Source organism: Zerene cesonia, chromosome 19, assembly GCF_012273895.1.
Source record: "Zerene cesonia ecotype Mississippi chromosome 19, Zerene_cesonia_1.1, whole genome shotgun sequence".
Classification (NCBI taxonomy): Eukaryota; Metazoa; Arthropoda; class Insecta; order Lepidoptera; family Pieridae; genus Zerene; species Zerene cesonia.
The window spans coordinates 10093016-10108814 of record NC_052120.1 but is presented as its reverse complement, the minus strand read 5'-3'; the positions used below and the strand labels follow the sequence as shown (position 1 = coordinate 10108814).

General features: G+C 33.2%; 1 protein-coding gene across 1 annotated transcript; it reads right to left on the bottom strand.

Moving 5' to 3' along the window:
• Window positions 1–3: 3 nt before the first annotated feature.
• On the bottom strand, window positions 4–11560 carry LOC119834376 (skin secretory protein xP2-like; the record flags this gene model as incomplete). The annotated part of the gene is made up of 7 exons (XM_038358721.1): window positions 11456–11560; window positions 4901–5025; window positions 3784–3907; window positions 2995–3123; window positions 2473–2697; window positions 504–650; window positions 4–72 (listed from the first exon to the last, which is right to left on the bottom strand). Coding segments are annotated over exons 1-7 (840 nt in total), but the record flags the coding sequence as incomplete, so codon positions are not given.
• Between the last annotated feature and the right edge of the window lie 4239 nt (window positions 11561–15799).

The window sequence follows — 15799 nt, the reverse complement described above, 5'->3', positions numbered from 1 at the left end:
GGGGGGGAACTGGTTGGAGGGGGGGAAGCGGGGCTGCGGGGCGGACGGGGCGAAGTCCTGGTTGAAGTCCACCTGGTAATTGTGAATTATGTTAGAAAAATGGTTATAGATGTTGGTAATGAACATTACACAGGTTTTAGGTTTATTCATTTGGAATAGGAAAATCCAAAGTAATCGTATATAACCGGAGGCCCGTTTCCTTTTCCTGACCCTTCCCATTCCATTCCTTTTCTCCAGTCAAAAATCTTTTCCTCGTCCCTTACCCCTCAAAGCGGTTATTGCATTCGCAGAGGTACGACCTCTATGGATGTTCATGGGCGGTGGTGATCGCTTACCATCAGGCGAACCACCAGCTCAGATGCCCCGATATGACATAAAAAAAAGCTAAAAAACCGTGATCGGTTGTACTCAAATTATAGATTTAATGGAATTTACAAAAACCTACAACTAATCAGTGACCCTGAAGTAAATAAACGAAACTACATTCTCATGCCAAGCCTGACCTCTGTGTGTCGCTGCGAGAACTGCTGCGGCTGCGGCGCGGGTCTGAAGTCCTGCTTCGGTCTGTACTGCTGCTGCCTCGCTTGCGGCTCCGGGCTGAAGAAGTTGTCCTCTGCGGGCGCTGGCGCTGCTCCCGCGAAGAATTGCGGCTGGGAGGGAGATGGAAATAATCAGACAATATAAAACAAGACTATACAATACACTTCATCATCATAATATATACAATACACATCATCATCAGCCCATATATATGTTCCCACTGCTGGGACTCGGGCCTCCTATGAGGGTTCAGGACATAATCCACGCTGGCCTAATGCGGGTTGGCAGATGTCACATGTCGTCGAACTTTGCTTTTTGGACATGCTGGTTTCCTCACGATGATTTCCTTCACCGTTTCAAGAAGTGGTGATGTTATCTGCATGCGCAGATAAATTGAAAAATTAATTTATTTCCTACGCGCTCGCTCGGTCTCGAACCCTGACTTATCGATTTTGAATTCCGAGGTTCTCACCACTGAGCCACCGCTGCACTTTATTTATCACAGATTTAATTAGAAAAGGAAACAAAAAAGAAAGTGACCATGAATGTTAAACAGGCGGTCTTACCGCTTATAAGCGATCTTTTGCCTGGCAATTGTTGAGGCTTGTTTTATAAATTTTTAGAAATTGAACAAAAAATATGTTGAATTTTGTTTAGTCAAACATGGCGAAAAATCGAACTCAAACAACCAGAATTTGTCCAGTTTGTCTGTGCTGCATGTTAGTAGTAGTTACTAGTTTTTTTTTTCCTACATGAAGATTTAGACAATAATCTAACATGGTGACCAAATGCGGATTGGCAACTGTTTTATCAAGATTTGTTTATATACCTACAAATGTATAAATCTTTTAAATATCATAAACACGCTTTTTTTAAAATAAAATATTTTTTTTTTACTCACACTATTATTAATTTATATTCATTGAAATTTATTTTCTATTTTTTAGTTCGGTTTTCTATAAAAAGCGTGTTTTTTAGTTTTTTTAAACTATTATTTATTGTGTTGATTTTCCGCAATTGTTATATATATAATTTCTAAATGTTTAGAAATTAAAGACTTTTAAACGGATTTTAAACGCGATTTATTCATTATATTTATTTATTATTAACCCGACGTTTCGAACACTTTACAGCGAGCGTGGTCAAGGGGAGACATTTAAAAGTCAGTAATCACTTTACCAAATTTAAGTTTTGCAAATAATATAATATTGTCATATTTCTGTGACTCGCAGGTTCAGTATAAAACGATTTTAGTAAACCAAAGCACGTTTTGTATATTAAAGAACGACCACTTTTTTGTTTCAAAGCTGAAATATTTGGTACATAGACAGCTGGACAACTGGAATAACACATAGGCAACTTTTTATCTCGATATTCCTACGGGATACGGACTTATGCGGGTGAAACCGTGGGGCGCAGCTAGTATTATCATACATTGGCTACATAAATGTAGTCTAAATAACTTAATACCACATGTTAATGAGAGATTTGTGAAATAAATATGCTGAATTTCAAGGATCCGGTTACATACAAACATACAGTAAGTGCGTCTTTAATAAGTCTATTGAATTAATAGATATGACCTCGTGTAAGTATATTTTCATGAATTGTTATTATTTATTTATTTAACTCTTCAACAAGATTGTACATAGAAGGAAACTTAAAAATATTGATAAAAATGATTATTATAATAAAGTGTACAATTTGTTTGACGGCCTTATCACTTAGAAGTGATCTCTTCCAGGCAACCACGGTAAAAGAAAAACGAAGCGAGCATACTGCTAAACTATAAGCGGGTTTATAATTGTTTATTATTAAATTAGATTGTAAAATAGTAAATAAATAAGGTTTCAGTTTGAAAGCTATTAGTGTAATATAGTATTTGTTTTAGCAGAAAATAAAAATAGCTTATAGCTGCAAAATATAAGATACCTTAGGTGGCGTGGGCGCTGACTGCTGCGGCCTATACTGCTGTGGCTGAGGCGCCGGTCGGTACTGTTGGGGCGCGGGCGTGGGCGCGGGCCGGTACTGGGGCGCGGGCGCGGGCGCGGGCCGGTACTGCTGGGGCGCCGGCCGGGGCGCGGGCCGGGGCGCCGGCTCGTCGTAGTCGTAGTCGATGGACTGGGCCGGCGCGCGGTATTGCGAGCGGCCTCCCTGCTGGGAAGAGTCATGAATGATATAATATGGGAGTTTTTCTTAAATGAAGTAAGCTTTCCTGTTATATAATATATTTAAAATAAAAATAGAGGTTTAGGAGAAGGCCTCCCCTTTAATGGATTTATTAATGTACATTGCTTGAAATAAAAATGCTTTTTTGATTAATATAAAAATTATAAAACATTTTGTCGTAATTAAATGAACCCAAATTTTACTAAACCACTCATTAATCTTTTCCAAGTACACAACAAAATTCTTAGATATTCTTTAAATATAGTCTATTTATAACATTCATACTTGAGACTTGCTGGGTCTCAAGCCCTCGTCCCTGGTGGACTCGTCGACGAGAGTGGGTGGCGCGACTGTGATGCCTTCACCGGCTGGCTGGAAACCATACTTGTTGGCTCCGTACTCAATGACTCTTAACTGTAATTACAACAAAGCACTCTTATATATATATTATTATAGTATGAAAGAAATATAATGTATTTACGTTTTTTTTAATAGCCCTAGTGGGAAATAAGAGATGTTTTTGTTTTAGAATATTGTTAACTACCACTTCCTCCGGCTGGCCGAAGCCTTCTTTTTTAAGTGGGGAAATCTTACATAGATAGATAGACACGGCCTACACGGCTGGCCGAAGCCTACTCATAAAAGATGCAGCTTTCTCGTGTTGTATTTTTTTTGTAATCGACCCAGTGGTTTTCGTGCGAAAACATAACACACAAAAATACAAGTGATTCCTTTTTATAATATAAGTTTAGAGTTTAGACTATAGACTATAGAACACTTCTAGGGTTGTCGCAATTTACTATTATCACAACTCTAATGGCTCATCACAACTTCAAAAAAAAATATAGAATTGACATTCTATTCTAATAATTATATATGCATATAAACATCATATAGTATTTAATAGGTACTGACATCAAGTATTTGCAAGCGAAATGTTTAAATTGAATTTTGTATAAATTAAGTGGCCGCATTGTCAGATTCCCGTTTCAGATAAATTGTTTTCTTTTGTTAAATGTTATGAATATTTAAAAGTAATAATGCTGGAATGCTAAAAATAAAAAAAAATCTCACCTTGCCAGTATCATCTTTGTACCCATATTTCCCCTTAACCTCCCCCGTGGGCGACTTGGTCTCGATCTTGAAGGAGCCATCACCAGCTTCGTAGCCGTATGTGTAGGAACCATCCTCATTGTGTCTGAAATGTATTTGTTACTTTGAGATTTAGGCTGTTAACGACATGTATATATAAAAGAAAGTCGTGTTAGTTACACTGTTTATAACTAAAGAACGGCCTAACCGATTATGTTGAAATTTCGTACGGAGATAGTTTGACACCCGAGAAAGGGCATAGGATATTTTTTATCCCGGAAATCGAACAGAACGGTCTATCTTTCTTGCGACTACGCCAGCGAAGCCGCGGGCGGATTGCTAGTTGTATATATAACGAACATATATGGTTGTTACAAGTTAATAATAATAACAACAATAATAATCATCCAAGTTTACATCCAGTCTCACAAGTCTTCCAATAAATACATGACGTGTATTGTTTTAGTGAAAGGCAAACCATAACACACACACACACACACACACACACACAAACACGCGCGCGCGCGTACGCACTTACATACACTTACCTTGATGCTTTGTTATTTTTTTATCATATATATTATATTTTTATCATATATAGTATTATTCTTATAAAATTTTTGTAATGTATAAGAACGTATTTATAAGAAAAAATTGGGAGAAGCCTCTGGCTCCTGAGACACAGTATTATACTAGTTCGGGAGCCTAAGGATTCATATACATTCAGATGTAACGTTTTTATCCAAATGAAATTTTTTTATTTTTTTTTTAATAAGTTACAGTTTCTCAGTAAAGTGTACCAGAAATGTGCAGATTGTGGGATAGTGACTGGGGCCAGTGCGTTGTGTTGCTACCTTCTACCATCTTTATATTCCTAACTGTATAAACTGATTCTATAGTCTAACATCTATTTATCGATTCAAACAAAATTATACCCAAACTCTTTATTGTTTTCAGTTTTTCTCAATTTTAATATGATTTTAAAGCTAATTTATTTGATATCGAAAATCATGGGGGGTGGTGGTCGCTTACCATGCGAACCCAGGCGAACCACCAGCTCAGGCACGCTGTGACCTAAAGGGAATATAATGTTACTTACCTATTAATTTGTTTGAGGATGGCAACAGGTGGCGGCGGCGCTGTCTTCGATTCGGTTGCGATGTATCGCGGGGCGCGCTCCTCTGCATACTGCGCGTTTGCGCACGCGCATATTGCTAATATAACCTGGAATACAGATAATATATAAAGACAATAATATTACTTAACATGTAACATAGAATATAAACCACATGCATTATAGAACTGTGCTCACAATATTCAGTAATAATTGTTTTTTAATCTGTATAAATAAAATTGGAGTTTCTGTTTGTAATAGGTAAATAACCGTTTTTTATTATTTCATTTTATTTTATTTATCCAAATCACATGCCAGGTTGCAAACCAATGCGTCAGCGACTTAACAATTAAAAATACTTAAACTAAACTTAAGTAATTACCTAACTAATAATGATAATAACATCCTACTAATGTTATAAATGCGAAAGTTTGTATGTGTGTGTGTTTGGTGCTCTTTCACGCAAAAACTACAGAACCGATTGCAATGAAATTTAGTACGTATACAGCTGGACAACTGGAATAACATATAGGCAACTTTTTATCCCAATATTCCTACGGGATACGGACTTACGCGGGCGAAACCGCGGGGCGTAGTATTATATATATCAAAGTCCTCGCAGCATCACTCAATGGACAGCAAACGATATATAAGTTTGGGTCAATGGTACTCTGTCAAGCAAGTTACTTGGTACCTATAAATGGTACATACAAATAACATTTTTTTTTAATTTCTGTCCACATTCCAGTAAGAACATTGGGACTCAAAGGAAAGACATTGACGCGAGTGAAACTGTGGGACGCAACTAGTGATGTATAATGTTTACATAAACTTTTTTTATTGCGTAAGTAGGGTAACTATTATAGCAGAAACACTAATTTAGGCACAAATTATACATTTGCACTCTCATATGCAACAACTTCTTTCTATCTTTTATAAAAAGAATTTAATTAATCCAAACTAATACTTTAAAGAGAAAACATTCGAGTTATTGCATGTATGTTTGTAATGTCTAAACACGAAATCGACTGAATTGATTTCAAAAATTATATTACCATTAGAGAGCTACATCACACTATCACACTTCACACTAATATCATAAATGTGAAAGTTTGTTTGTTATGTTTGTCCGTCAATCACGCTGAAACTACTGAACGGATTTTGATGATATTTGGTATACAGACAGGTTGTGAGCTGACTTGGGTGATAGGATACTTTCAATCCCAATTAAATACTCTAAATAGGAATCTTGATATCCGGGCGGAGCCGTCATGCGTCTAGTCTTTAATAAGTGACATAGGTTATAATATATGTACCACGAGCGAAGCCGGGGCGCACTGCTCGTTACAAATACAATTGTCGCAATTGTCCCACTTATTGCAAATATTCAAAGGTTTATAGTTCTAAATATCCGCAATACGACAGTGTGTACAACCTTCCGAAATGATAATTTGTAAGTGAAATTTGACCTTGTTTGCAGTTTTATTACATAAGTCTTAATTTTCTTATAAAATAGCTATTTCTATGCTTTGTTATCAGTTAGTTCAAGAACTTATAGTATTTTTTTATATAATTTAACATAGCTGTTGGTTTAAAAGATACCGAATTATTGTTATAATTTAACCACTTTAGTAATATCGTCGTATATTATTATAGTGGTTTAGTTATAATAATAATTTGGTATCTTTGGTAACTAAATATATAGAAGCGGTCGTTTATATATATATATATATATATATATATATATATATATATATATATATATATATATATATATATATATATATATATATATATATATATATATATATATATATATATATATATATATATATATATATATATATATATATTCTAGTTTTCCAATTACGCGGGTAAATCGAAATTCCTTTATAGAATTCCGAATCTTCCAAAATACAGCTCGATGTATATACAATTTTTATTTCGATTTTCTATTTTCCCGCGCAATTAGAAAACTAGAAGCTACTTGCAGTGTTTTCGTCATATTACTTCACATTGTGTGGAAATGTTTAATTCGCAATTACATTGCGTGAATTTAATACACTTATAATTAAAATATATGAATGAAACTAGCTGCGCCCCGCGGTTTCACCTGCTTACGCAATGTTTTCTCTTTAAAGTATTAGTTTGGATTAATTAAATTCTTTTTATAAAAGATAGAAAGAAGTTGTTGCATATGAGAGTGCAAATGTATAATTTGTGCCTAAATTGGTGTTTCTGCTATAATAGTTACCCTACTTACGCAATAAAAAAGTTCATATAAAAACTTTTTACATCACTAGTTGCGTCCCACAGTTTCACTCGCGTCAATGTCTTTCCTTTGAGTCCCAATGTTCTTACTGGAATGTGGACGGAAATAAAAAAAAATGTTATTTGTATGTACCATTTATAGGTACCAAGTAACGTGCTTGACAGAGTACCATTGACCCAAACTTATATATCGTTTGCTGTCCATTGAGTGATGCTGCGAGGGTTTTGATATATATAATACTACGCCCCGCGGTTTCGCCCCCGTAAGTCCGTATCCCGTAGGAATATTGGGATAAAAAGTTGCCTATATGTTATTCCAGTTGTCCAGCTGTCTACGTACCAAATTTCATTGCAATCGGTTCAGTAGTTTTTGCGTGAAAGATCAACAAACACACACATCCTTACAAACTTTCGCATTTATAATATTAGTAGGATATAGGAATTTCGCCAATTTCTATAAGATGATGTAAGACATCTTGGAATCCAACTAGTCACGGTTAACTTAGTTTACGTGTTAGTACATCGTAATATAGTTACTTTAACGGTCACCAGCCGATTTCGTTACAAACTTAGTTATAAATAACGTAGTTACGTAGGTATAGTTTTTATTATACGTAATTCAACTCAATATTTATTAGACTTGAAAATTTCTATTTATTTACAAAAGATTTGACAAAATTGTTAAACGTAAAGTCTATGGTGACAACTAACAGAATCGTTTCTTTTTGTATTTTTTTTTGTGATTTAATTCTTCTAATTTTATACCATTGAAATGCTTTATACATGAGATTTTTTAAAGAAGAGAAAATCAATTCTTCATTTATTGCAACATAAGAATAATTGTCAAATTTTAAAATTCGAATATTTCGCGCGGCGCTTTAGCAAACACAACGTAAACGTAGAGGAAAAATGTGTTACAATTTTAACATAAAACTCATCATATCATGAAAATATTTGTTTTTAGATCAACCAATCATTTTTGTATCCAGGAAGTCTAAATGAGACAGCAGAAAATACATAGCTTATTTTTATAAAACTAGTTATAGCACAAAGGGCGGTGTTTAGAGGACAGGCCCGGTTTGACCGCCGTTCACTTGTTATTGCAATGGTTTCATAAAGTTAATAATTGTTCGTGAGACAGCTAAAACTTTCCGGGGTTTGGACATAAATAATTGTTTTTACCAAAACCCAAACCACTTTCAAATTGTCAGAACTGGAAATTAAAAAGGGACCACAAGAGAGACACTAGCTTGTAATATAAAAATATCGTCAATAGGTTAATCCAGTCAAAGTTCAGAAATAACAAAAAATCTGCCGATTGGAAACCGTTTTTAAAGTTTAAAAGAAAAGACGATTATTATAAAATGGAAGGACTATCAAATTGCTGAAAGACAGCGTAGATTTAATTTATTTGTTAGTAACTACTTGTTTATGACCATGACTTTATTTTAGAAAAGTTAAATCGTGGATAAAGTAATAAATGATTTTCTGATAAGTAATTATTCGTGTTACATATAAATTAAACATAAGTTGTTAGGGAACTAAATGATTTAAAGCGATAATCACGATGGCATCTACAAAGTTTAATTGAGAAATAAATATTTATGTTTTATTGTATAATTGTTTATTTATAAGCAACCTGGCTTATATAATAGGCTACAATACATAACGATTAAAAATTATTATTTATATTATATGTATACGTATATATAAATATCGTAGACGTATACATTTATATCAGCGCGAAATAACGAAATGATCGATTTAATGATTACTTGTATTGTAAAAATTCAAAGCATTAAGTTTTTTTTTTGTCTGTTCCTTTTGATTAAACATATTCAAGTGCTTATTTTCTAATAATTGTTTTATTATTGAATAATCCAGTTAATGTCATGTTTCCATTGAAGCGATTATCACACGTTATTCATAAAACAACGCTGAAGTATTTGCAACTGACATTGAATGAAGCTGTCTCGTGCGGCACGTGCTACATTCACTTCGTGTACCGACAGCAATTAAATTGTATCATTGGGAGTAGGTAGCGACAGCAAAAAAGAAAATATTAATATTTTTTTAGTTAGTAGGATAGCTAAACTTCTATGGATGTATGTAACGTCAAAGAATTATTAAAAATACAACGGAATTAATGCATTGTATCAGTACAATTTAATGTATGTATAAAATTTAAGAAGAGTTGTAGGTCTTAAACCAATTGAAATATATATATCAAATTGTAATAAAGCCAGAAAGATATGAACCGAGCTAAACCCATGATAGAGTACAATGGAAAAATGGTTATTGAAACTTATCTATGTAAGTCTGGTAAATCTGGGAGGTCATGGCGAAAATTTTTTATGTCATAGCGGGCAATTGAGCTGGTGGTTCGCTTGGTGGTAAGCGTGTACCTACGAATGCGCTGCCCTCAATGCTACCAAATGGAATAGCCTCTTTTTTAAGACATTAAAATGTCACACAGGCCACAGCCACATAGTACAGGGTCTTTGACACTCAATTGAAGACAGACACTTATTGGAATTGAGTAAAGTACATTAGGTAAATAGTCCGGAACGAATAACTAACAAGGTGGGCCTATTGCGTAGAAGGTCATTCTTGCAATACATTTACTATTTCATACTTTTGTTTCTCTATTTGCAATACACGGCTTTGTCTGTGAGCGGTGTATTTCTATACATAAATAACTAGTATAATCTATGCTCAATATCCATAAATACTGGCCGCATTCTATAATCTATGCTTGATACAATCTGTTATTTATGGCAATAAAACGAATTTTATTTTTCGTTTGATTGTATACTATATATAGGATTTTTATATAATGTTTGAATGCGTTTTTTTTTTAGATTGGGAACGTTTATATACAAGTATTTCTAATTTCAGATAAGTTTTTCCAAGTTCACTGAAATTGTAAAGAAAGAATACTTCTGTCAACAAGAGCTGAATGTTATGGAAAATTGTAGAATATGCAACGTAAGGATTTCAAATTAATTCAGATCGTTATTTTATTAGTCTGTGTTGTATTGCAGACATATATCTAAGTAATACTACTAATCGGTGTAACATGATGTAATAAATGTGTAATTGTTATAGAAATCTTAATCGTTAGGGTCTAAATTCCATGCATGATTTCTAAGCGAAATTAAATACTAGTAGCCGATTATGATTTTTATTTCACGAGATTTTATTGTTATGATAAACGCTTTAGAAAGCAAGATTATATCGAATCATGGTTAACATCACGGGCTATATGCATGGTTTGTTTTACGTCACAACGGCTGAGTGGAATTCGATGAATTTTTGTTTTTTTTTTTATTTTAGAAAAGGATGATATTTTTGGAGCCGAAACAAAACTCCAGGAACGCTTTATAAATACGCGATAAAGTAAGGGGAGAGCTTGAGAATAACTTTCCACATTGCTTTCAATCGACTTCAAGAAAAGGTGTAGTTTATCAATTCTTCCGTATTTTTTGCATTAGTTACATCTAACTGAGAATTTTATATGGGGTCAAAATATCTTTAATAGTCAGAAATACATATTTGTTAAAATTAAATACTTCTTTTAATGAACAATATTATCAGACGAATATCCGACTTCATATATTCTGGATATGTTCTGTTTACCTTATCTGTCAGTTGAAGTAATAATTATGGTACCTGCGTTACATAGACTATCAGAGACATTTTTACCCCTTATATATGTTTCAATATTGTGCAATCACAAATTGTTATTTTATTAACACAATTTATTCTCTTCCATTTTCAAAAAAAAGTCCGTAATATTCATAAAACAATACACTTCACTTACACGCGCAGTTAGTCAAGTCCGAACCACTGATAACACTTATCACTTATCACCACACAAATTATTACATTTTGGCTTTGCAAAATATACTTGTTTCACTAATAAACATACAATATTATATATATCAATCAATCATGCGGTGGTGGAATTATAAAAATACCTATATATTATATTAGTTATTATAAAATTCATAAATGATTAAAGAACTATTAATATTACACTTTTTGAATAAAATATCTCTAAAATTTTTTATTAAATAATATTAATTTTAATAATTGTCTCATATATTACGTATATCGATTAACTTTAATAAAAATTACGTACAATAAATTAAAAAAAAAAAGAATTGTCATCTGTCAAATTTAAGCGCGAATGTTTTTTTCTTAAAAACGATAAGTAGAACCTTCTTAAAATAACTTTTTAACAAATATAGATTAAAAAGCACATACCAGTCGCGCTACCACCGCCATTTCGTCAAGTCGGAGGCGCTGCGCGCGTGCACCTCACTTTTATATCATTATACCTTTCACTTGTTTGGGCTTCACAAGGGGATGTCATGTCACCCTCTGACCGAAATGTGAGGCAAAGATGACTCGACTTTGACCAATTTTTTTTTTAATTAAAAAAACTTGTCTTTCCTTTGGTGAAAGAAAATATTGTTTATTGTGCCCTTTAGTGTGCATATTATGCAGTCAATTCGTTTTTATGCAGTCAATTCGTTTTTATGCAGTCAATGATTTTCAAGTTTGAGAGATTTCAACCTTATAATTGATTCTGACGATTAATGCGATAAAATTACAGAATGTACACTTTTATTATTGGTGAGTTCAATTCCCTGGTGGAAGAGGAATCATTGAATGCAATTAATTTATTTTCAAAAATTATGGTATGCTTTCTTTGAGTTAAATTCTATCAGAGCAATCTTCCTTCAGCGTTTTATTAATATTTTGATAACATAACTGTATGTAATTTACGATTCATATCTTATCTTCCAAAGTTTGTCCAGATTTATCTAAATAGCTATACCCCGCAGCGTTACTCGCGTGGTACCCGATTAGAAATACTATGTGCTTATACAGAATATAATTTATCTTTGTACCAAATTTCGTAGATGTACTAAGCTGTTTTCGCGTGAAAGAGTAACAAACAACCATCCATACTGACAAACTTTTTCGTTTTAAAAATACATGTACGTGGACCAGTTCCTGAGATTCAATTCATTCAACAAACAAATAAACAAACTCATCAGCTTTATAATATCAGGATAGATTAGTAGGACTAGCTTCCCGTCATCAACTTCGCCCGCGCAGTCATACGATATGGGAATGACAATAATAAGGTAATAAGTAGTATGTTACTATCTTGCCTTCTGACTATCTCCAGACACAAAAATCATCTGATAAAATCTCTCCGTTGCGAAGTGAAAGAAAGACAAATAAATATCAAACCTTTACATTCATAATATCAGTGGATAAGTATGAAATTTTGAAATTACATTAGAATGTTCAACTCTATTTATGTAATGACGAGGTTGTCTGGAAGAAATCGCTCTAAGCGATAAGACCGCCCGTTGTGCTTAGATGTAAGTTTTATTTGTCTCCTTTCTTTGCCTTTAATGTTAATTAAGTGCAATAAAGAATAAATAAATAAATAAATAAAATAATGACCTATAGAAATAAACAATTGGGGTACCTTATACCTATGTTTTTTTCCAATAATTAAAACTATTATTTTGATATTACAAACATACACATAAATTTTATTTATTTAGATTAATCTACAAAAGACCGTGTAATGAATGCTTTCGAGAATAAAATACGAGAGCTCGTCTACATACAAGGTATTAAATGTCACGGAGGGAGAGGCGCCCGATATGGTGAAGAACTTAAATTTCAGCGTATAATGTAAGTACGTCAGGGTTGTCGATCGTGCATTCCCCACTATAAAAATAGGGTTGTCAACTCTTGTATCCTTCACTACAAGAATAGGGTTGTGAATCGTGCATTTTTCACTATAAAAATAGGGTTGTCAACTCTTGTACTCTTGTTGTAAAGGAGGATATCCTTTACAAGATAAGGGTTGTCACTCGAAGTCTGTTATAAATCTGTAGGTATGTATTTTCATGATGTAGAAGGGAGAGCAGGCAACGAACGTGGAAAGATGGGTGATCTTGATTATATTTAATAATTTTTTAATTTTATTAGTAACGTTATGTTTCAGCTATTTTATGTCCTTGAATCTTTTATTGCGCAATAGCTTATTGCGTGCTATATTTCTCACACATATTAAACATAAAAGACAAACCTCAGAGCTGTTTAGAGCTTATTTCATACGGCATTAAGCCGAGACAGTTATCGTTTGCCCCCATAAAGCTTATGAAATCGTGCATTCCTATCATATTTTTTTGCCAATGAATGCTTCTTTTCTTACTGTTAGGATTAGTTTAAAGTTAAAAGTTAGATTGAGGTCTATATTAACACACAGGGTACCTATTGATTATCCGGTTACACGAGTGAAACTGTGGGCTCCAGCTAGTTTACAAATAATGTATTTGTACACAAGACAGAATGTAATACGAAAGAAGCTTTGTTAGCATATAGCATATGCCTTAGAAATTATCAAAGAAAAAAGTACTCAAAAAAGATTTGTAACACATGCATTAAAAAATGAAGCGCCGAATGTATTACTAATATATGGCGAAGCCGGGGCCGCTAGTATATAAAAAGAAATGCTTAGCATGGCTAAAGAAGGTTAAATTTCAAAAAATTTTAAATAAAAAAAAATACAATATATTTCTGTCTTCGACAACCTTCGATTATATTACACTAGCTGTGACCCGCGGTTGAGACCGCGTAAGTCCGTATCCCGTAGGAATATCGGTATAAAAAGTGCCTATGTGTTATTTCAGTTGTCCAGCTATCTACGAAGCAAAATAGTATTATTATTCAGCAATAGATGTCAGGAAAAAAACACGAATATGACATTTTCTAAAAAAAAATCCTAGCTAGATCGATTTATCGCTCCAGAAACCCCCTATATACAAAATTTCATGAAAATCGTTGGAGCCGATTCCGAGATTCCAATTATATATATATACATATATATATATATATATATATATATATACACAAGAATTGCTCGTTTAAAGGTATAAGATATGAGTCATATAATAAGAGTTATGTATTGACAATGAATTTATGATTTCAATTAAAATTAAATTCATATTTCCATTTATAAAAATGTTTTAAATTAATTGAATCATGTTAAATTATATGTAAGTACTGTTCATAAATAAAGTTGTATTAACGTTTTTAAAAATATATTGACGTTTGTAAAAAAAAAGTAACTAAATTAAAACCTTCGCATTCGATGTTTATAATTATTTTTCAATTTGGAGGCAGTCTAGCTTTCTGGCCTTGGCATTGCACTTATATTAACTATACAGAAATATTTCCATTTAAAACATTATATTTTTGTTTATTGATACATTTATCTATATATATAACATTTGCGTGTAACAATGTTAGTTACTATATCAGTACTCCTCCGAAACCGCGTAAGGAAGGTCTGAAATTCGGCCAACATCTATTTTTCATACTCCTAAATGATAAGAGTAAGTCAGAATAGCATTTGCCAGGTTAGCTAGTTTATTTATATATTCTATTCACTTCCTTCCTTGTATCATATTAATATAGTTACTATCAATTTGAAAATAAGACATAACAGAAATCGGTTAAGCAGATATAGTGTATAGTATATTTGTAAATTTGTAAAATTTTTGTAATAATATTAATGATAAATAAATAAATAAATAAATAAATAAATAAATAAACAAATAAACATTGAATAAGTATATGTCACCGTAAGATTGTAAAAACCGTTAGATTACAGTCTGACTCGCGTCATTGCAAACTATCGAAAAATTGTTATACATAATATTTTCTTCTAATGTAACGCATAATTTTTCCATAGACTACCGTTCTTCTATGTAGGGACGTTTTCTTTTCCTTAATTCGAGTGCATTTCTTCTTTCCAATCTTCAATCCTTTTCTTATGCTTTACCCGCTTAAAAGCGGGTAGCGCTTCCGCAAAGGCACTACCGCTGCGAAAGTTCATGGGCGTTGGTGATCGCTTACTATCAGGCGAACCACCAGCTCAGTTGCCCGCTCTGACATGAAAAAGACTACAATGCGAATATATCACGTTTATATTCAATGAAAAATTTAAGAGAGAATCCCACTAATATTATAAATGCGAGAATTTGTAAATGTTTGTTGCGAAGTTGTGTGTGTGTTTGTTGCTCTTTCACGCAAAAACTACTGAACCGATTGCAATGACATTTGGTACGTAGACAGCTGCACAACTGGAATAACATACAGACAACTTTTTATCCCGATATTCCAACGGGATACAGACTTACGCGGCCGAAACCGCGAGGCGCAGCTAGTTCATCATAATTATAATAATCAATCTACTTTGTTTTCATAGCAAGAGACAAAATAATAAATAGGGTCACTAAGCAATTAGAGTTGCCACGAGTGGTCAAATGTTCCATATAACACAGCATTGTTTTTTGTTCTATGTGTAAATTTCTTAATTTATTTGAAGTAACGATGGGCATATTTTGAAAAAAGTATCCAATTTCTACACGATCGTCGAGTATCGAACTGCGACCTCGTGATTAAAGTTTAGCATCCTAACCACTTAGCCACAACATAAGAGGAGGTAAATATTCACACTAATCAGTAGTCAATGTGGACACAAATTCGAATGCATCGTCATTGCGATCGAGT